The 22196-nt window shown below is 44.5% G+C and overlaps 1 protein-coding gene across 16 annotated transcripts in view; it reads right to left on the bottom strand.

The window, feature by feature from the left end:
* PTK2 (protein tyrosine kinase 2) overlaps window positions 1–22196 on the bottom strand; it is a 779173-nt gene that overhangs the window by 386958 nt on the left and 370019 nt on the right. For all 16 annotated transcript variants that reach the window (XR_004538103.1, XM_033930844.1, XM_033930848.1 and 13 more), the window contains one exon: window positions 6899–6955. Coding sequence is in view for 15 of the 16 variants with exons in the window: in XM_033930844.1 (XP_033786735.1) it covers window positions 6899–6955 (57 nt within the window). In the remaining variant the exon portion in view is untranslated. The remainder of the gene's footprint in view (window positions 1–6898; window positions 6956–22196) is intronic.

The following is a 22196-nucleotide window of genomic DNA, read 5'->3' as shown; positions in this document are numbered from 1 at the left end:
TCCCGTGTAGACTTCATTTGCAATGAAAAAATATTATAGCATCTTTTCAAGAAATCACTGCCTCAAAATGAAACATCTTTCCAGCGCTGAATTTTCAGGCTGCCAGTCTGACTGAACCTCATGCCCCATGAACCCACAGCTGCACAAAAGGGAGAAGGTAAAACGCAGCCAGTACCCCCACTGAGTGCCCTATGGATGCCTAGCAGCCTGTATGCAAGCCCCTGTAATGCAGTAGGCAAGCAATGCTACCAGAAGAATGGACTCTTAGCTCCAAAAAGGCTTCTATAAGTTGGACATGTACCACAAGAGATTGGCCTATCAGCTGCAGACCTCAGTCTACTTCTCCTCCTTGCAGGCAGAGCTGGACCCTCGACAAGGGAGCTCTTAGCACTGAAATCAGGCCAAAACTTACACACAAAAAATCTAATAAAATAAGCAGAGTAGGTCAGGAAAAACCTAATAAAATAAGCAGAGTAGGTCAGGAAAAACTGAAGGAAACAGCAGAGCCTTCTGGTGAAGGAGGAGGGATTCAAAAACTCATCCAGAATGACACACCTATTGCATTAGATTTATATTTTTGTAAATTTTTTTGAGGGGGCATGTCAGCAGTAGAGTGGGTATTCCTCAGCTAACCAGTTAGCACATCTATATTACTGCGGTTAGTGCACAGTAGTGCTGCCCAATTCACAATTCAAATCGATTCACCAATTCACTTCGGGTGAATTGATTTAAAACAAAACAAACAAACAAACAAAAATCATCCTCCTGATTCGGTGACTGACCCTCCTGCCTCGCCCCCTAAAGCAGGAGCGGCAGTGCTGCCTCTTGCTGGCCGGCCACTGCCGCTCCTGCTTTAGAGGGCGAGGGGGGAGGGTCAGTTGGAATGTGCTGGTGTCCGGCTTCCCCCCTGGCTTCCCGCGTATCCATTTACCTAATTTCAGCAGCTGAGCAGCCTGCAGAGAGGATCCCCGGTGCTAGTGATCTCTGCAAGCTGCAATAAGCCATTGGAGCTGTTTCCTCTGCCGCGATCCTACCTCTGATGTCACAGGAGGGGTGGGACCCCGGCAGAGGGAAGACAGCTTCAAAGGCTTACAAAGATCGCTAGCACCGGCGATCCTCTCTGCAGGCTGCTCTGCTGTTGAAATTAGATAAATGGATGAACAGGAGGTCAGAGGGAACACGCAGGCCTTCCGGGGTGTGTGTGTGTGTGCAGTCCTTTGGGGAGGGTGGGTGGGGGGTGATGCAGGCCTTCAGGCGTGGTGGTACAGGCCTTTAGGGGAGGACAGGCAGGCCTTCAGGGGTGGGATGCAGGCCTTCAGGGGGGGTACAGGCCTTTGGGGGGGGCAGACCTTCAGGGGAGTAGAAGTACATGGAGGGAGGGAGGGATGGTGGGGGTATGCTGGACTTTGGGGGAAGAAATAATGGGTCTAAAAACAGAGGAGAGGGAGAGAGATGGTGGACAATGGGATTTAAGGAGGGAAAGAACAGAAAGGGAGAGAAGTTGGTCACAAGGGATGGTGTGGAGGGGAATAGAGATACTAGATAGGAGGGTAGTTGGGAAAAGAAAGGGAGAGATGATGGACCCTGGGGTAGTAGGGGAAGGAGGGATAGATGCTGGATGAAAAGGTATTTGAGAAAAGGTGGATCTCTGGAAGGAGACAAAAAAAAGGAAAGATGCCAGACTTGTGCGGGAAGGAAGGGAAACAGAAGGGGAGGACAGATGGTTAGCACGGAGAAAGAAGGAGACCCTGGCAAGCAAGTTATCAGAAGGCAACCAAAGCCTGGGACCAACAAGATTTGAATAATGACCAGACAACAAAAGGTAGAAAAAATAATTTTATTTTCTGTTTTGTGATTACAATATGTCAGATTTGAAACATGTATCCTGCCAGAGCTGGTGTTAGACTACAAACGTGAGCTAGGATTTAACAGAGAGAGGAAAAGTCTGTGTGGTTAGGAGAAGGCAATGCGTCAGGGTGGTTAGGAGAACGCAAAGGGGGTGAAGAGGCTATAAAAGAGGTGAAGAGGCTATAAAATAAACACACCAGGATGTTTGAAATAAAAAAAAAAAAACCACTCAATTGGGCAGAAAAATTGAATTGAAAAATCGATTCAAAAGGCTGAATCAAATCAAATTTTTTTTCCTGAATCGGGCAGCACTAGTGCACAGATAACACAAGAATCCTTACTGCCTACAAAAATAGGTAGCAGTGCCTTAGCATTTTTTATTTTTAGACAGCTGCATGTTAATGACAACATTAGTACGCGGCCAGAAATTAAAATAGAATAAATTTTTTTTATTGCTGCAATAAAAATGGCCGTAGTGCGGGAAAGATTCATGTAAGGGAGTGTAAAGGCCATTTCTTACCACGGCTTAATATAAAGGCCCTTAAAACTTTAGGTCTTATTGATAATTAAAAAGGTTCAAAGTTTACCAAAGTTTCCAAGTTTATTTAAAATTTGTTATTCTGCTTCTCAAATTTCTAAGCGGAGCACATAAATTTAAAAATCAAGTTTTACATATTGAATGACAAAGACAAACGTACTTTAACAAAATAATAGGATGGGGGAGCACATCATCAGTGAATAGGACAGAAAGACGTATAGGATTAGTACAATAGCTATGAAACAACTGGAAGGGTGTACAAACTTTTGCATTTGCCACATGCAATATTTTTTTTCTCAATCTGTGTGCATTAAAATTTTTGAATTAGCATGTACTAACAGTTAAGAAGGCAGTTTAATACATAGCACACATTAATGTCTGCTTCAGCTGCACAGCAACAAATAGGGAAGGGAATAAGCATGGACTGCACCATGCAGTTAAAGCACATTTACTTACCATAACAGGTGTTGTCAAGGGACAGCAGGCAGATATTCTCATATATGGGTGATGTCATCCACGTACCCTTGTTCAGACAGCTGCTAAAGCGCTCTTGCACTTTAAGAACTTTAGAAAGTTTGCGACTGACCACACCGCACATGCACAAGTGCCTTCCTACTTGACGTAGGCATGCGGCTCCTCAGTTCAGATAGCCAGCTAAGAAGCCAACCAGGGGAGGTGGGTTATGAGAATATCTGCCTGCTGTCCCTGGATAACACCTGTTATGGTAAGTAACTGTGCTTTATCCCAGGACAAGCAGGCAGCATATTCTCACATATGGATAACCTCCAAGCTAACCAAAAATGGGATGGTGGGAGAGTCTGCCATTAAGAAAATAAATTTTGTAATACTGCTTGGCTGAAGTGGCCATCCCAACTGGAATAGGATTCCAGACAGTAATGAGAAGTGAAAGTGTGAACTGAGAACCAAATAGCAGCTTTGCATATTTCATATATAGGTGTAGAATGTAGGCAAGCTACTGAAGCCGCAATGGATCGAACTTTGTGGGCTGTGACACAACCCACCAGTTGCAGCCCAGCCTGAGCATAACAAAATGAAATGCAAGCAGCCAACCAATTGGAAATTGTCCTTTAGGAAACAGGATGCTTCAACCACAACCTTTAACTTTAAAAAAGGAAGATACGACAACATGAGAGCCATAGTAAGAAAACGGATCAAAAAAAGGATAGCTGAAATCGAAACGGTAGAGCAAGCATGGTCCCTACTAAAAAATACTATCACCGAAGCACAGAATCTATACATTCCGCAGATAACCAAAGGAAGGAAAACTAAAGCCAAAAGAGAACCAGCTTGGCTAACCAAAGAGGTGAAGGATGCAGTTAGGGAAAAGAAGGACTCTTTTAAAAAATGGAAACGCGAGAATACAACCGAGGCTTGGAACAGTCACAAAGACGACCAGAAGAAATGCCACAAGGCGGTGAGAGAAGCCAAAAGGGCCTATGAGGAAAAGATAGCCCAAGAGGCCAAAAACTTCAAACCCTTTTTTAGATATGTTAAAGGGAAAAAACCTGCAAAGGAGACAGTAGGCCCTCTCGACGACCAAGGAAGAAAAGGATACATCAAAGAAGACAAACAGATTGCAGACAGATTAAATTCCTTCTTTGCTTCTGTCTTTACCAAGGAAGACGCCACTTCAATACCCGAAACAGTGAAAGTTTTCAAGGGAGAAATAGAGGAGAGCCTCACCACAGTGAAGGTGGATCTGGACCAGATATACTATCAGATTGACAAACTAAAAAGTGACAAATCCCCTGGCCCAGATGGAATTCACCCGAGAGTATTAAAGGAACTAAAGGTGGAAATCGGAGAACTACTGCAATCCCTCGCTAACATGTCAATTAGAACCGGACGGATACCAGAAGACTGGAAGATAGCGAACGTCATCCCAATCTTCAAAAAAGGATCAAGGGGAGAACCGGGAAACTATAGACCTGTAAGTCTCACATCGGTCCCTGGGAAAATGGTTGAGGCTTTGATTAAAGACAGCATAGTACAGCATCTAGATAACCATGACCTGCTGAAAGGTAGTCAGCATGGCTTCAGGAAAGGAAAGTCGTGCTTGACCAACTTACTTCAATTTTTTGAGGGAGTGAACAAACAAGTCGTTAGCGGAGAACCGGTAGACGTAATATACTTGGACTTCCAGAAAGCATTCGACAAAGTACCTCATGCGAGACTTCTCAAAAAACTACAAAGTCATGGAATAGAAGGGGATATACTAAGATGGATAGGAAAATGGCTGGAAAACAGAAGACAGAGAGTGGGCATAAATGGGAAGTACTCAGACTGGAAGAAAGTAACTAGCGGTGTGCCTCAGGGCTCGGTTCTTGGGCCTATCTTATTCAATATCTTCGTAAATGACCTGGAAGAAGAAACGACCAGTGTTGTTGTCAAGTTTGCAGATGACACAAAGCTATACCAGACAATCAGGTCACAAAAAGACAGCGAGGAACTTCAGAGAGATTTGAAGCAACTTGAGAGATGGGCAGAAAATTGGCAGATGAGTTTTAATGTGAAAAAATGCAAAGTGATGCACCTGGGCAGAAAAAACAAGGAGCATGAGTATAATCTGTTGGGTATAACATTGGGGAAGAGCAAACAAGAAAAAGACTTAGGGGTACTGATAGACAGGACCCTAAAGCCATCGGCTCAATGCGCAGCGGTGGCAAAGAAAGCTAACAGGATGTTAGGCATGATAAAGAAGGGAATCACGAGTAGATCAAGGGAGGTCATAATGCCGCTTTATAGAGCAATGGTCAGACCACACTTGGAATACTGTGTCCAACACTGGTCTCCATACCTGAAGAAAGATATAACACTGCTGGAGAAGGTGCAGAGGCGAGCGACGAAGCTAGTAGAAGGTATGGAGAACTTGAGCTATAAGGATCGCCTCAGAAAACTGGGATTATTCACCCTTGAGAAGAGAAGACTGAGAGGGGATCTGATAAGAGACTTTTAAATTGCTAAAAGGAATCGACAAAATGGAGCAAACTGGGCACGATGGATCTTAAGTCTGACCCAGTGGAGGCATTGCTTATGTTCTTATGACGCAACTTCCTGTTTCCGGTTGCATCAGAGGAAAACTTTCCGGCAGCTGCATGCGAATTCAATGCTCCGGCTGCTTGTTCAGAGAAAATTAAAAATTGCCAGCGAAGGGAAGGGAGGGAGATGCCCGTATGGTAGCGATCCTTAGGAAGGAGGGAGGGGGCTGCTGGACTGTGCGGTGACTGCGCATGTTCCCTCCCTTAACTGTGGAGACAAGGCCATTTACCGCTCCACGGGGCAGTGAATGTCCTTGTCCCCATACCTGCAGCGACCACTTTTTTTCTCCCACCGTTTTGGCGGGTTATGGCTAGCTGGGTAACAGCCACCGTGTCATTCTCTAGTGAGAATCTCCTGGTAAGGGGGCGTTTGAAACAGCAAACATCTGGAAATATTGGAAGAGAGCATCCACCACTGAAAAGATTGCCATAGAGAAGATGTTACTGTAATGTGCTGGGAAAGCGGATCGAGAGTCTGTGACCACCAAGAAGCCAGTGACCACTGAGGGATCCGTAGGTGAAATCTGACAAAAGAAGTCATGTGAATTGTAGAGGCCATGTGACATAGGAGAACCATCATGTACCTCGCTGAGAGTGAAGGAAGGAGGGATACTTGATAGCAAAGATGTATCATAGCATCTTGACGTTATTGAGGAAGGAACGCCCCAAGTTGAACAGTATCTAGGAGGGCTCTGATGAACTGAAGAGTCTGAGAAGGCTACAATTGAGATTTGGGGAAGTTGATTTTGAATCCCAAATTTTGCAGAACAATATAGTCTGTTGTGACACTACAGTAACGCCTTCAGATGAAGGATCTTTCATGAGCCAATCGTCCAGATAGGGAAAGACTTGCAAACTGTGAGTACGCAAGGCTGCTGCTACCACCACCACGCACTTGGTGAAAACTCTGGGAGATGATGCAATTCCAGTGGTTCCATATAACACTCAATACTTGTTTGTATATGGAAATGTAAATTGACATTTGGAGACTTTTACTATGGTAAATGATGGACTAAAAGACATTGTCCTCTGCACAGAGTTTTAGCGTATGATTCAAACACCCTACACATTCATACATACTATTAGTAGCAAATATTCCTTTTAAACAGGTGAATTAAAAAATATTAAGGGTCTGCTGAGATTTTTACAGCAGGATTATGAAGTAACAGGTTTTATAGGCATTTATTTCTAATTTGATGAATCAGTATCTCTGCCAATGTTTTGCCATGATAAGCAGCTAATATAACTTTGTATAAGTTGTAATTTATATGCAAAATTGTCATAATTTTGTAAAAGATAATAGCTGCCTAGTCTAAAATTGCAAAAACTAAAGGTAATACATGTAGCAAATTACAAAACATATATGCCAATCTTTAATAAGGGGAGAAAAATAAAAGCTAACACATCCAAACACATGATTCTTAACATTTTTATATTTTAATAGTCTACTTACTAGAGGGCATAGTGTAGGTATCTTCCTCATCTATTATTTCTGCATAGTCATCTGTTTCTATAAACAAGGAAAAAAAGATTATACATAAACATATCTAAATAAATATTATTATAAATCTATACAGATCATTAGAAACAAATCCTACATTCTGTGTATTGCAGACTGTTTTCATGAAATAACATTTTGCTTTAAAATTTCAAATTTTATCCCAGTGCTCAGAAGATAAACTTTGCTGTTTTAAAAAAATAGGGGTTTTTTTTGTTCCAGAGATCTAATTTTATTTCCCATAGAAAGTTTGAAGCCTATGGTGAATGCTGAAGCATGGTTTGCTGGGAAATTGACAGAAGAAACTTCTGTGAAAAAAAACACCCACTATAAAATATATTTTAGATAACAAAATTTATGTTCTAATTTTTTTATTCATAGAAACAATGATAACTTCACTTTCAACAAACAATGTCAAATACGTGTTCATACATAAATGACCAAACAGAAAAGTGAGATCAAGAAAAAACTAATTCAACGAGTCCTAGGTGGTCATAAAAACTGACAAGGTAAGGCTTGCAACTGGAGAAGCACAACTTGACATGGTTGTGTTTCGGCAGCAATGCCTGCTTCAAGAGTCCAATACACTGAGTAGAGCTTCTACAACTCACACTTTTCCAGCAAAGACATAAGGTGGAGGGCTTCTCTTCTCTAGGCTGTGTCGAGTTCTACTTCTTCAGTTGCAATCCTTATCTTGTCAGAGGATCCCTATCTCCAATCCAGAATAAACTGAAGTTTTAATGACATTCTAGTATTCCTTGGATTTTGTTTTTTCTTGACATCACTTCTCTGTTTGGTTGTTTGCTATCCATGAGGACTTTGCTCTTTTTGCGCTTTATGTCATACATGAAAATAAATCAAGATACAAATGAAATCACATGTTCTTTTAGAAAAAAGAGAACAGAAAATAATTTAATTAAATGCCTACTGTAAGTTGGTCCCTCTCCAGACTTTTGCAACATTAAAATTCTTGCCCTTCCTTAAAAGAGGGCACCACTAATAGCAACTTATTTTTATCAAAACTTTCTAGCCAACCTGCTTAATTACCACATATACTCAAATATAAACCAATTTAAATATAAACCAAGGTATCCGTTTACCCCAAAAAAGGGAGGGGAAGTTGACAAATATAAACACAGGTTAAAAATTTGAGTTATCATAGTGAGCAAAAGACTGCTCACCCTCTCCATTAGCTATCCTGTAAGTCACTAAATATAATACAAATATCTGTGATGCATATATCCCAAAGCAAACATATTCACAAGGCCCCTACATAGGAAAACGCACCTACAAACTTAAATAAATGTATACAAAAATAAAATTTAAACCTTAAGAATGTATGTTACTATGTTAATAGGATCCGGTAGTTTCTAGTTTCTTCCGCCTTCTTTTCTTAATTTTCTTTCTAGGGTCTTCAGTCTATCTGCCTCTTCTCTCCTTCCCGTCTTCTTCACTTCCTCTCCTACATCCATCTCTGACATTTACCTTTCAGTTTTCCTCCATTTATTAATCCACATCTCTAGCTGCTTCTATGTACAGCTTTCCATATCCCTCATCCTATTCTCCAGTTTTATGCTAACCCTTCCCTCTCTCCCCTTCCAGCATCATCTCTTTTTTCTCTTTATTTTCACTCTTCTAACCAGTATCTACTCTCTTGCCCCTCCATCCAGCTTATCTTCTTCCCTCCAACACTTCATCTCTCTTTCCCTTCACCTCCACCCAAAATCTCTCCCCATCACCTTTTACCCTTTGCCTCTTCCAACACTACCCACCTTGGGGTCTGGCTGTGGGGAAAAGAATTGCACATTAGGGGCAGGCCTGACATGCGAGACAGGCAGCGGATTCCTCCTGGCAGCAGCTGTGGTTGTTATCCATGTTGTTTGCCAGCCATCAGATGGAGAGGGGACCAAGGAGTCAGTGGCACATCTGGGTTGCTATCAGCCCTGCCTTCGATACCAGTCCTAAATTGGCTATAGGCTATAGGCTCTGCTCATCTTGATCCCGCACCTCAAAATCAGGGGGTGGGATAGAGACCGCAAAGCCTATAGCAACTTGGGAAGAGGGAAGGCTGCTGGCTTCATTATTGACAGCCAATTTAGCGGGACCGAAGTCGGAGCTCCCTGATCACAATCTAGATGTGCCTCTGACAAACAGCATGGATAATTGCTGCAGCCATCTGCCGGGAGGAATCAGCTGTCTGCCTCACATGTCGGGCCTGGCCCCGACTCCATTCCACACAGCCAGACTCCTAGTAGGTTTAAATTTAGATTTTTTTTTTTTTACAAGTTACAGGGGGTGGGATCGAGACCGGCAGAGCCTGTTGGCAGGAGAGAAGGCCCCTGTGGCTTCTGGTTCAGCTGGATCGGGACCTAAGGAAGGGCCTATTGCAACCCAGATATGCTGCTGACTTCTTACTCCCCCCTCCTTCCAGCAGCTGGCAAACACAGTATGACAATTGCCGTGGCTGCCGCTGGGAGGAATCGAATACCTGCCTCACATGTCTGGCCTGCCCCTGACCCGCGACTCCATTCCCCACAGCCAGACTTCCAGTAGGTTTAAATTTAGATTTTTTTTAAAACTAGTTACAGAAGTACTCAAGCATAGACCCAAATATAAACCGAGACCCCCATTTTGGGCCATTTTTTTGGCCCCCAAATCTCGGTTTATATTCAAGTATACTCATATACAGTAGTTGAAATCTTCCTTTCGTTTTTAACATACATTTTGGGGGGGAAAACTGAGAGGGGGAATACGACAGACATTTAAATACCTCTGTGATATAAACACTAAGGAGGCAGACTTCTTTCAATTGAAAGGAAGCTCTGGAATAATCAGTCTTAAAATAAAGGGATGGATTTAAAAGTATGCAAAGAAAATACATCTTTATGAACAGCCTCCCAGGATAGCTGATGGAAAAAAGAGCTATCTAAGTTCAAGAAGGCAAGGGACAAGCACTGGAGATCTCTGAAAAAGAGCAGGGGATTTTAGAGCTTAATGATTGATATGGATGGACAGACTAAAGAGGCAATAATGACAGGAGTGTCCAATGCCTAGTCATCCTGATCTCATGATGCAGCCCCTTAAGATTTTTAGCATAACCTTTTTACCTGATCAACTAACACAATCTTGAAGTATTCTAACTTCATATCTACTAACTTCAGAAGAAATTTACACATTTTAATGCATATAAATCATGTTACAATAATCCTTTGGCTTGAATATATACACATTTCTGGTCATGCAGCCTATATACACATATAGTTTCATGATCATTTGGCCTGAGAAAACACCCATAAAACAGCTGTGCATACAGCCTGGATTTTCTTCAATCACACAAACAGTACAGTTACTTACCATAACAGGTGTTATTCAGGGACAGCAGGCAGATATTCTCACACATGGGTGACGCCACCGACGAAGTCCCAGTATGGACACTTGAAAAGTGAATTGCAACTTTAAGTTTAGAAAGTTCACGATCAGCCCACATTGTGCATGTGCGAGTGACCTCCCGCCCGACGTAGACATGCGGTCCTTCAGTTAAGATAAGCCAGCTAAGAGGCCAACCAGGGCAGGAGGGTGGGTTGTGAGAATATCTGCCTGCTGTCCCTGGATAACACCTGTTACGGTAAGTAACTGTGCTTTATCCCAGGACAAGCAGGCAGCATATTCTCACACATGGGTGACCTCCAAGCTAACTATAATGGGATGGTGGGAGAGTTGGCCCTTAAGAAAATAAATTTTGTAATACTGGCTGGCTGAAGTGCCCATCCCGTCTGGAGAAAGACTCCAGACAATAATGAGAAGTGAAGGTATGAACTGAGGACCAGGTTGCAGCTTTACAATAGGAGTAGATCTGAGGAAAGCTACAGAAGCTGCCATAGCTCTGATTTTGTGGGCTGTGACACGACTCTCCAGGTGCAGTCCAGTCTGAGCATAGTATAACGAGATACAGGTAGCCAACCAGTTGGAAATCGTTCTCTAGGAAACAGGATGCCCCAACTTGTTAGGATCAAACAAGATGAACAGTTGGGGAGATGTTCTATGGGGCTTTGTCCTGTCAATGTAATAGGCCAAAGCACATTTAGAGTCCAGAGTGTGCAGCGCTGTTTCTCCAACATGAGAATGAAGCTTAGGAAAAAATACTGGAACAATCGACTGATTGAGATGAAACTCCATGACCATTTTCAGGAGAAACTTTGGATGTGTGCATAGAACCACTTTATCATGGTGAAAAACTGTGAAAGGTGGATCTGCCACCAACGCTTGTAACTCATTGACCCTCCTGGCAGAAGTGAGCAAGATAAGAAAAACAGCTTTCCAGGTAAGAAACTTGAGATGAGCTGTGGCAATTGGCTCAAATGGTGGCTTTATCAATCTGGAAAGAACTACATTAAGGTCCCAGACTATAGGAGGATGTTTGAGAGGTGGTTGTGTTGAGAGAGGAACCTCTTCAATGGTGTTGAGAAGAAGATGTGATTGACCCTCCTGGAGAAGAAGAGGACTGAGCAGGGTTTGAAGTAGACTCTCTTGGAGGATGATCCAGAGGAAGGGTATGGAAATGAAGAATGTAACCCTGATGAATGATGTTTAACACCCAGAGATCGGAGGTAATGAGCTACCAATGACTGATGTAATACTGAAGCCGTTCCCCCTATCAGCTGAGGAAGTGATTGTAGAATGGGAACTGTGGCTATGCTCACGAGGAACAGGTCAAAAAGGCTGTGTAATTTTAGGTGTAGCAGCTGGCTGTTGTCGTGGTTGCTGTCTCTGCGTTTAGGTGGAGGAGGAGCAGCAGCCTTAGCAGCAAACCTACGTTGGTAAGAAGAGGCAGTCTTGAAAGGTCAAGGGGCCTGAGGCTTCTTTTTAGGCTTCACCAATGTATCCCATTTGATCTCATGGGCAGAAAATTTTTATGTGGCAGTATCAGTAGAGTCACCAAAAAGCTCATCACCCAGACACGGATCACTTGATAGATGATCCTGGTGGTTGATGTCTAGATCTGAAACACACAACCACACAAGACATCGCATAGTCACCACCCAAGAGGTGAGCTCAAATGTTTCATAAGTGGATCTGACCATGTATTTGCGAAGTTGAAGAACATTTAAGACCAGAGATTGATAAGCCTTGGTCTTGCGGGAATAAATGTATTTTTGGAATGCTGAAAATTGCATGACCAGGTATTTGAGGTAGCAAGAAAAATAGAAGTTATAATTTTCTGCTCGGTTTGCCAGCATTGTATTTTGGTAAAGACGTCTACCAAATTTATCCATCGTGTGGCTCTCTCTGCCAGGGGGGATGGACGCATAAACACTGGCCCCAGAAGACTTCTTCAATGTAGATTCTACCACCAGAGACTCATGAGGAAATTGGGGCTTGTCCAAGTCTGGAAGGGGCACCACCTTGTATAGAGACTCCAATTTCTTGGGAGCCACTGGAATGGAAAGAGGAGGCTCCAAAGTTTTGAAAATGGTTTCCCTCAAGATGGCATGAAGAGGTAACTTCCACATCTCCTTAGGAGGCTGGTCATAATCTAGGGTCTCTAAATAAGCTTTACTGTATTTAGAATCTGCTTCTAGGTGAAATGTCCAGATTTTTTCCCATCTGGCGGAGAAATTTGGAAAAAGAAAGTTTCTCAGGAGGAGAAGATGATCCTGTTGGAGAATGAGAAGGTGATCCTGAAGCAGAAGAGTCATCCTCAGTAGTAGATGACGGCTCTGGATCAGAATCTCCTAGCATGGATGAAAATTTATGCTGGGTATGATGCTGATGGACCAGCGTCGAAGACTCAACATGCTTTGATTTATGCGAGGGCCTTGCCAGACCAAACCGGAGTAGCCTCATTAGAGATCTGGATAGAGGAAGACTGGCGCTGGGAAGGTGGAATGCTTGACTCCCATGTCAAGGATATCTGCACCGGCTGAGCAGTAGTTACAGGTGTGGTCGATGTTGTGGCCAACTCAGACTGAACCCGTACCGGGAGAGTCGGTGTCGACAGCGGCACAAGCTGAGTCGGTACCAACAATTGGAAATGTTCTCCCAACTCCTCCCTAAACAAGTTGTCAATATTTTGCTTCAGGAGAGCACCAGTACCGTTTGCTTTTTAGCCGGTACCACCGGTGCCGCAACACGGGTCGGAGATGAGGAAGCCGATGATGAGGCGCTCACCTGGATCGGCACCATGCACTTACAGGACTTATGCGAGGTCGGCATGACTTGACTCAATGCAGCTTTGACCTGTGTCCCGGGTGAGGGTGGGTGGGAGTGGGAGGCTTCTTGACCGGCTTACCCAATGTGGAGGATTGTGACACCGAAGACACAGTCGGCAGATCTGTTGGAGTTGATCTCAGTGTCATCTTGGTCAGTGCGGTCATCTTGGCTGGTGTGGTTGGTGATGAAATAGGCTCCCCTTCCATAGCAGCACCGAAAAGCTGTTTCTGCTGCAAAAGACGATTTTTAAAAAGTTCTCTTCTGCAATGAAGAACAGTGGACACAAGTTTCAGGACGGTGCTCGGGACCCAGGCACTGGTGACACCAGCAATGAGAGTTGGTAACAGAGAAAGGCTAAGCACAGTGACTGCACTTTTTAAAACCCGTGGGCGAGCGTGACATTGACGGGAGACCGCCTCTGCGAAACTGAACGCGATGATTGAGGCGAGGAAAAGGCCCCAACGGTCCACAAGCCCGCAAACAGAAGAAAAAAAAATAAAGAAAGATGATTAGTATTATTTTTTTTTAAATTTTCATACTAATGAAAAGAAAGACATAGTAAAGTGACAAAAAGTCATAAACCGCGAGAGCAGGAAGGCAGCGAAAAGAGAAAAATTTTCAATGGCCGTTGAAACACAACTTCTTAGCTCCGCGGAAATTAAGAAACTGAAGGACCACCGGGTGGGAAGGCACTCGCGTATACGCGGTGCGGACTGATTGCGAATTTTCTAAATTTAAAGTTGCGATTCACTTTTCAGGTGTCCGTACTGGGGCTCCATCGGTAATGTCACCCATGTGTGAGAATATGCTGCCTGCTTGTCCTGGGATAACATCAGTATTTTCAGCTATATGCGTCTGTCAAGTTTCTCAATTTTCAAGATATAGCACAGCCACACATTGTCCCCTGATGAAGGCATATCCATATGCCAAAACTTGGATCCTTGTTGGGACTAAACGCTTTTAAAGAATATATCGATATCATTTGTTTATTAGGACATCTCTCTTGCCTTTTTTTGTTTGGAGAAAATACCCCTGTCATATGGTCTTTATCCGACATCATTTTATATGTTTCTATGTTACCAGTAACAACCATTCTAGCCTGTTTAATTACTATACTCAAATATAATGAGAAAATGAATCTTCAGAAAACACCACACTAGTACTCAGAAATGCTGATATACGCCTCTACCCTTATCAGTTATTAGACAAGGGCTATGAAGCCTTAGTACATCTGTGTGAAATATCTGTAATCTTCTTTTCAGATTTTAAGAAAAACTCAGTTGAATTTTAAAAAACTCATAAGTCTCACCGCAAAGTTAATATCTGTTACTTTTTGTTGTAAGTTTTCTTTATTGAGCACAACTACCTCAATAAAAGTTCACAGACTGAATACAAATATGTAGTTTTTTTCCTTATCTGTGTTAAAATTGCATAAAAACAACATCTCATAGCAAACTGTAACAGTAGCCCTAATATATATCCTGCATCCTAAGAAGAAATCAGTTGCCAATATAATTTTAAATGTTTATACTTCTCCTAATCCTAGCTTCTTCTTAAACTACAATCACATAAATACCATAACAGTTCAATTAAGCACAGTTACTTACCATAACAAGTGTTATCCAGGGACAGCAGGCAGCTATTCTCACATATGGGTGACATCGATGGAGCCCAGATGCAGATGCCTCACAAGCCCAGGGCGCATCTCCTCAGTTCAGATAGCTAGCAGAGAAGCCAACCAGGGGAAGTGGGTGGGGTGTGAGAATAGCTGCCTGCTGTCCCTGGATAACACCTGTTACGGTAAGTAACTGTGCTTTATCCCAGGACAAGCAGGCAGGTATTCTCACATATGGGTGATCTCCAAGCTAACCAGAATGGGATGGTGGGAGTGTTGGCAATTTAGGAGAATAAATTTTGTAACACTGTTTGGCCAAACTGTCCATCCCGCCTGGAGAAAGTATCCAGACAACAGTGAGAAGTGAAGGTATGAACCGACGACCAAGTAGCAACCTTACAAATTTCCTCAATAGGTATAGATCTGAGGGAAGCTACTGAAGCTGCCATTGCTCTGACTTAATTGGCAGCTACTGAAGCTGCCATTGCTCTGACTTTATGGGCTGTGACTCTATTGTGTAGGGGTAATCCAGCCTGGGCATAGCAGAATGAGATACAAGCAGCCATCCAGTTGGAGATGGTACGCTTAGAAATAGGATGTCCCAACTTATTTGGATCGAAGGAGACAAAAAGTTGAGGAGCACTTCTGTGCAGTTTGGTGCATTCCAAATAGAAGGCCAAAGCACGTTTACAGTCCAGAGCAGGGGTCTCAAAGTCCCTCCTTGAGGGCCACAATCCAGTCGGGTTTTCAGGATTTCCCTAATAAATATGCATGAGATCTATGTGAATGCACTGCTTTCAATGCATATTCATTGGGGAAATCCTGAAAACCCGACTGGATTGTGGCCCTCAAGGAGGGACTTTGAGATCCCTGGTCCAGAGTATGAAGAGCAACTTCTCCGGGATGAGAATGAGGCTTTGCAAAAAACACTGGAAGAACAATGGATTGATTGAGATGAAATTTCGAGACCACTTTAGGTAGGAATTTAGGATGACTACGAAGAACCACCTTGTCATGATGGAACACAGTGAAAGGTGGATCAGCAACTAAAGCTTGCAGCTCACTGACTCGTCGAGCAGAAGTGAGGGCTATGAGAAACACCACTTTCCAAGTGAGATACTTCAGATGAGCCTTATAAATTGGTTCAAATGGAGGCTTCATCAGTTGAGCAAGGACAACATCGAGGTCCCAAACCACAGGAGGCGGTTTGAGAGGAGGTTTTACATTGAAAAGTCCTTTCATGAATCTGGAAACCACCGGATGAACAGAGATGGGTTTCCCTTCAATAGGCTGATGGAAAGCCGCAATTGCACTGAGATGGACTCGGATAGATGTAGACTTGAGGCTAGAATTGGATAACTGCGAAAGATAGTCCAAAACAGAAGATAAGGAGGAATACTGAGGTTCCTTATGAGAAAAACACCACGTAGAAAATCTAGCCCGTTTTTGGTGATAGCATTATCTAGTGGTAAGCTTCCTAGAAGCTTCTAAAACATCTTGTACAGATTGAGAAAACTGAAAAGGGGTTACGTTGAGAGGTACCAAGCTGTCAGGTGTAGAGACTGCAGGTTGGGATGAAGCAGAGATCCTTGACCCTGTGTAAGCAGAGAAGGAAAAACTGGTAGAAGGTATGGATCCCTGCTGCTGAGTTGAAGTAGAAGGGAGTACCAAGGTTGTCTCGGCCACCGAGGAGCAATGAGAATCGTGGTGGCATGATCGTTCTTCAACTTGACCAGAGTCTTGAGAATGAGAGGAAATGGAGGGAATGCATATATGAAGAGATTCGGCCATTCCAGAAGAAAAGCATCTGTCTCGAGGCGATGAGGAGAGTATATCCTGGAGCAGAACTGAGGCAGTTTGTAGTTGTGGGGAGCTGCAAAGAGGTGTATCTGAGGAGTTCCCCACTGTGAAAAAATGTGATGAAGAGGCGAGGAATGGAGTGTCCATTCGTGAGTTGCAGAAGACGACTCAAGTTTTCCGCCAAGCAATTCTTCGCCCCTTGAATGTAGACAGCTTTGAGGAAGGTGTTGTGGTGGATTGCCCAGTCCCAAACCTTCAGAGCTTCTTGACAAAGGGAGGCAGATCCCGTCCCTCCCTGTTTGTTGACATAATACATGGCGACTTGGTTGTCCGTCTGAATGAGGAGTACTTGGTCGTGAAGAAGATGTTGAAAAGTGTTGAGAGCTTTGAGGATCGCTCTGAGTTCCAACTCATTGATATGACACTGACGATCCGTACTGGTCAAGAGGCCTTGAGTACGGAGACCATCGAGATGAGCGCCCCAAGCGTAGGTCAAAGAGTCTGTCGTGAGGACCTTATGATGGGGGGCATTTGAAAAAGCAAGCCTCTGGAAAGACTGGAAGAGAGCATCCACCAACGGAGAGACTGCTTCAATGAAGGAGTGACTGTTATGTGTCAAGAAAGTGGATCGCAAATCTGCATCCATTGAGATGCCAGGGTCCATTGAGGAATTCTGAGGTGAAGTCTGGCAAAAGAAGTCACGTGTACTGTGGAGGCCTTGTGACCTAGGAGTACCATCATGTGTCTCGCTGAGATGGTAGAGCGGGAAGAAACTGTATGACAGAGTTGAAGAAGAGCTTCCAGTCGTTGTTGTGGAAGGAATGCTCTGAATTGGACAGTGTCCAGAACAGCTCCAATGAATTGTAGATTCTGTGAGGGCTGAAGTTGGGAAAGTTGATTTCGAATCCCAAACTTTGTAGGAACCAATAACCCCTTGAGATGTTGAATTTTTGATAAGCCAGTCGTCGAGGTAGGGAAATACCTGAAGACCATGATTCCTTAGAGCTGCTGCTGCTACCACTACCAGGCACTTGGTGAACACTCTGTGAGAAGAGGCCAGGCCAAAGGGTAGTACTCTGTATTGATAATGCAGATTCCCCTCCCAAAATCTGAGATATTGACGGGAAGCCGGATGAATGGGGATATGAGTGTAGGTCTCCTTGAGATCCAGAGAGCATAACCAGTCGTTCTGCTTGAGAAGGGGATAAAGGGATGCCAGGGACAACATTCAAAACTTTTCTTTGACTAGAAATTTGTTGAGAGCCCTGAGATCCAGAATGGGCCCATCTTCTTCGGAACAAAGAAGTAACGGGAGTAAAACCCCCTGTTCTGCTGTTCCAAGGGAACTGGTTCGATGGCATGGAGAAGAAGCAGAGCTTGAGCTTGAGCTTCCTGAATAAGAAGGGCGGTCTGGGAAGGATTGGAAGGATACACTCTTGGAGGAAGCTCTGGTGGAACCTGAGAGAAATGAAGAGAGTATCCTTCCCTGATGATGGTAAACACCCAGAGGTCGGATGTAATAGTCATCCATCGGTGATAAAAATGATGGAGGCAACCTCCTATAGGGGGAAAAGAAGACAGAGTCAGAACGGTGGAGGTTATGCTCTGTTTTAAACAGTCAAAAAGGCTGAGTAGCCTTAGGTGCAGCAGATGGTTGAGGTTTTTGTTGCTTCGGAGGCTGCTGCTTTTTAAGAGGAGGGCGATTGTAAGGCACCGTCCTAGGAGCAAAACGCCGTTGATAGATAGGAGCAGGGCGTGCCGGTTTGGCAGGAGCTGGCTTTGGCTTAGGTCTGACAATAGAAGCAAAGGATTTTTCATGGTCAATTTCTTGGTGGCTGCCTCGATAGATTCATCAAAGAGGTCATTGCCCTCACAAGGAATATTAGCTAAGCGGTCCTGAAGATTAGGGTCCATGTCAATGGTACAAAGCCAGGCAAGGCGACGCATAGCTACAGAGCAAGTAGCTGCCCGGGCAGACAACTCGAAAGCATCATAGGATGACTGGAGGAGATGTAATCGGAGTTGAGATAAAGAAGCAAGAACATCTTGAAATTCAAAGTGCTTTTGAGTATCCAAATAAGTCAAGAACTTTGGTAATAGAGATATGAGGAACTAAAAAAAGTAATAAAATGAATATTATAACTGAGGACTTTAGAGGACAACATGGCATTTTGATAGATGCGACGTCCGAATTTGTCCATAGTTTTCCCTTCTCTTCCAGGAGGAACAATGGCATAAACCTTGGAAAGACGGGACTTCTTCAAGGAGGACTCGACAAGCAGGGATTGATGAGGTAACTGCGAGTTGTAAAACCCCTTGCGATGCACAGTTTTATACCTAGAGTCCAATTTTCCTGGAACAGCTGGTATGGTATAAGGTGTCTCCAGGCATCGACCAAAAGTCCGATTCAAAAGCTTATGAAGAGGAAGCTTAAGTGATTCTGCCGGAGGTTGAGGAAGATGCATGATTTCGAGGTACTCCTTAGAGTATTTGGAGCCAGTATCTAATTGAAGATCCAAGTCCACAGCCATCTGACGAAGAAAGATGAGAAAGATAGCTGATCCGCCAATGCTTTGCCTCAAGAAGGCCTCAAGGACGTCGAGGCAGCCTGGGTCGAAGATGAAGCTTCGGCATGAAAAAAGGCATCAAAATAATATGGAGACTTGGACGAGGCAATCGAAACCGCTGCATCTTCGAGGTTCGGCATTGGAGACCTCGAACGAGGAGTCGGTGGTTGAGTCGAAGTAGGGGTAGAGCGAGGCTTAGTGGAAGAAGGTCGTTCTTTAGAAGAACCATGCCTGGAAGGATGCCTCGATGAAGGCCTCGATCGTCGGTGAGAACTGTGCCTGGAAGCAGACCTCGAAGATCGAGAAGACTTCACCTCGGAGACAGAAGCAGTCAATGCTATCAAGGAATGGATAGGACTGGAGGCTGTAGAGCAAAGCTCCAGAGGCTTGGTGGAGGAACCTCAATGCACCCCCCAAAGACTCTGCTCCTTGTATAGAGTGTTAGGGTTCCTTCCGAGGCACTTGCAAAGATTTTGCTCCTTGCAGTACGTGCTTGGATGCCAGACCAGACACTCGCAGAGACTCTGCTCCCTGCAAAGAGTGTGTAAGCTCAGACTGAGGTAGGGGAAGCGGCTCGACCTCGCGGGAGTCTGGTGAATGCCCAAGCTGGATGAAAGGAAGAAGCCTCGGTCCCATATTAGTAAGGAACTGAATAAATTGCTTCTCCAACATGGTCTGGAAAGAAGCCTGCAAGGATGGATCCGAGCGGCCTGTCCCGGCAAATGGACCGATGATGAAAAAAATTTTTTTTTTTTTAAAACTAGGAATGAAATAAATAAAAGAAACACAGCGATTTGTGAAGAAAATAACACAAAACCGCAGTGAGAGAAGGCACGAAGTTAGTTAGTTAAACGCAGAGAGTCAAAGACGGACTTCTCGGCTCTGCAGAAAACTGAGAATTGAGACATGCCCTACGCTGGGCGGGAAGGCACTCGCGCATGCGCGGTGCGGTCGACTCGAAATTTCTACTTTGTTCAAGCAAGTCTGCTTGTGAGGCATCCGCATCCGGGCTCCGTCGATGACGTCACCCATATGTGAGAATAGGCTGCCTGTTTGTCCTGGGATATATATAAGAACTATCCCTTCCCCATCCAAAAATACTTCTCTCTATATCCCCCCCAGGATAGCAATCAGCACATGATTACCTGTTTATCTAGTGTACATAGTCTCTCTTGCAGCCATTAAGTTGATCCCCTAGCATTTGAGTTTCCCATAGCCAGCAATCTTTTGCTCTATAAACAACAACTCTATTAAAACTGCTTGCCATTGTGTAGTGTTAGGAGGCACTCCCCGGCCTCCAACAAAACAGTACTTCTTTCTTGGCCAAAACAAGGGCTTTCTTAATAAACATTTCCTGCCCTCTGTTAATAGTGATACCTCCCTCCTCCGTGAAACAGTAAACATACACAATAGAATTTCAGTTAACTGGTATTCAACTAAATTGCACTCTCAACCAACTGGGGAAAAAAATTGCCAAAAAAAAGTCTCCCGCGCTTCTCAGACAATGTCCAAAGTTGTGCACCTGACCCAACACCCCTCTCCCTCCCTCCAGCTCCCGAAGTATCTGTGACAGCCACAACCTCCCTTCCCTGCCCTCAAAGTAGCAGGCAGCTGGTCCTGACAACCCCTTACCCCTCCCTTCCTTAATCGAAGCAGCAGAACCAGTCCTGACAACCCCCCCTCCCTCTGAAGCAGTAGCAGCAGCAGCAGCAGCTGGTGAGTAGAGGAAGCGCCATAAATAGGCTACTTCTGGCCAGCCCCGGCAAGACCTTTCCTCTGCTGCATCACTTCCGATGTGGCAGAGTAAAGCCCTTTGGGGCAGGCCGGAAGCAGCCTATTTACAGCACTTCCTCTGCTCACTGGCTGCCGCTACAAGGACTGAATCATATAGCAGACAATATCCTTCCTTAATCATCTAGGGCAGGGGTGTCAAACTAAGGCCCACGGGACAAATTTGGCCTGCAGGGTAATTAGATTTGGCCCGCGAGTAAATGCCCTCTGTTCCTTCTCTCCCTCCATCCAATTGTCCATCATCTCTCTCCCGGCTTCCCGGTCTCACCTTCAAAGCAGCCTGCAGAGGATCGCTATTCGGCTGTAGCGAACTTATCGGGCTGCTGTTGACCTCCACAGCACGTTCCCTCTGCCACGGTCTTGTAAGTCAGAGGAGGGGAAGGATCGTGGCAGAATCTAACAGCAGCCTGCTAGGTTCACTACAGCCGACCAGTGATCCTCTGCAGGCTGCTTTGAAGGTGAGACAGGGAAGCCAGAGAATGCTAAAAAGAAGGAGGAAAACATGGAGGCCTTGGGGGGGGGGGAACGGCAGCTGGTCCTGGTGTAGAAGTACATGTGGGAGGGAAGGAAGGGTCCAAAGAGACATGCATATGCCGGACTGAGGGTAGGGGACAAGTGGAAGAAATAATGAGTCTAAAAACAGAGGAGAGGGAGAGAGATGGTGGACAATGGAATGGAGGGAGGGAAGGAACAGAAAGGGAGAGAAATTGGGCACAAGGGATGGTATGGAGGAAGGGATCGAGATATTGGATAGGAGGGCAGTTGGGAAGAGAAAACACAGTTACTTACTGTAACAGGTGTTATCCAGGGACAGCAGGCAGATATTCTCACTGATGGGTGATGTCACCGACTGACCACTTTAAGAACTTAGAAAGTTCTCGATTGCCCGAACCGTGCATGCGCAAGTACCTTCCCGCCCGATGAGGGCACGTGGTCCTTCAGTTAAGATACGCCAGCTAAGAAGCCAGCCCGGGGAGGTGGGTGGGTTGTGAGAATATCTGCCTGCTGTCCCTGGATAACACCTGTTATAGTAAGTAACTGTGCTTTATCCCAGGACAAGCAGGCAGCATATTCTCACTGATGGGTGACCTCCAAGCTGACAGAGATGGGAAGATGGGAGTGCTGGCCAAAGAAAATATAATTTGAAATACGGAGTGGCTGAAGTGCCCATCCCATCTGGAGAAAGAATCCAGATAATAGTGAGAAGTAAAGGTATGAACTGAGGATCAGGAGGCAGCTTTACAGAGTTCCACAATGATGTAGCTGTAAG

This window comes from Geotrypetes seraphini, chromosome 2 (assembly GCF_902459505.1).
Source record: "Geotrypetes seraphini chromosome 2, aGeoSer1.1, whole genome shotgun sequence".
Classification (NCBI taxonomy): domain Eukaryota; kingdom Metazoa; phylum Chordata; class Amphibia; order Gymnophiona; family Dermophiidae; genus Geotrypetes; species Geotrypetes seraphini.
The sequence above is the reverse complement of the archived record's forward strand: the minus strand, read 5'-3'. Positions and strand labels throughout refer to the sequence as shown.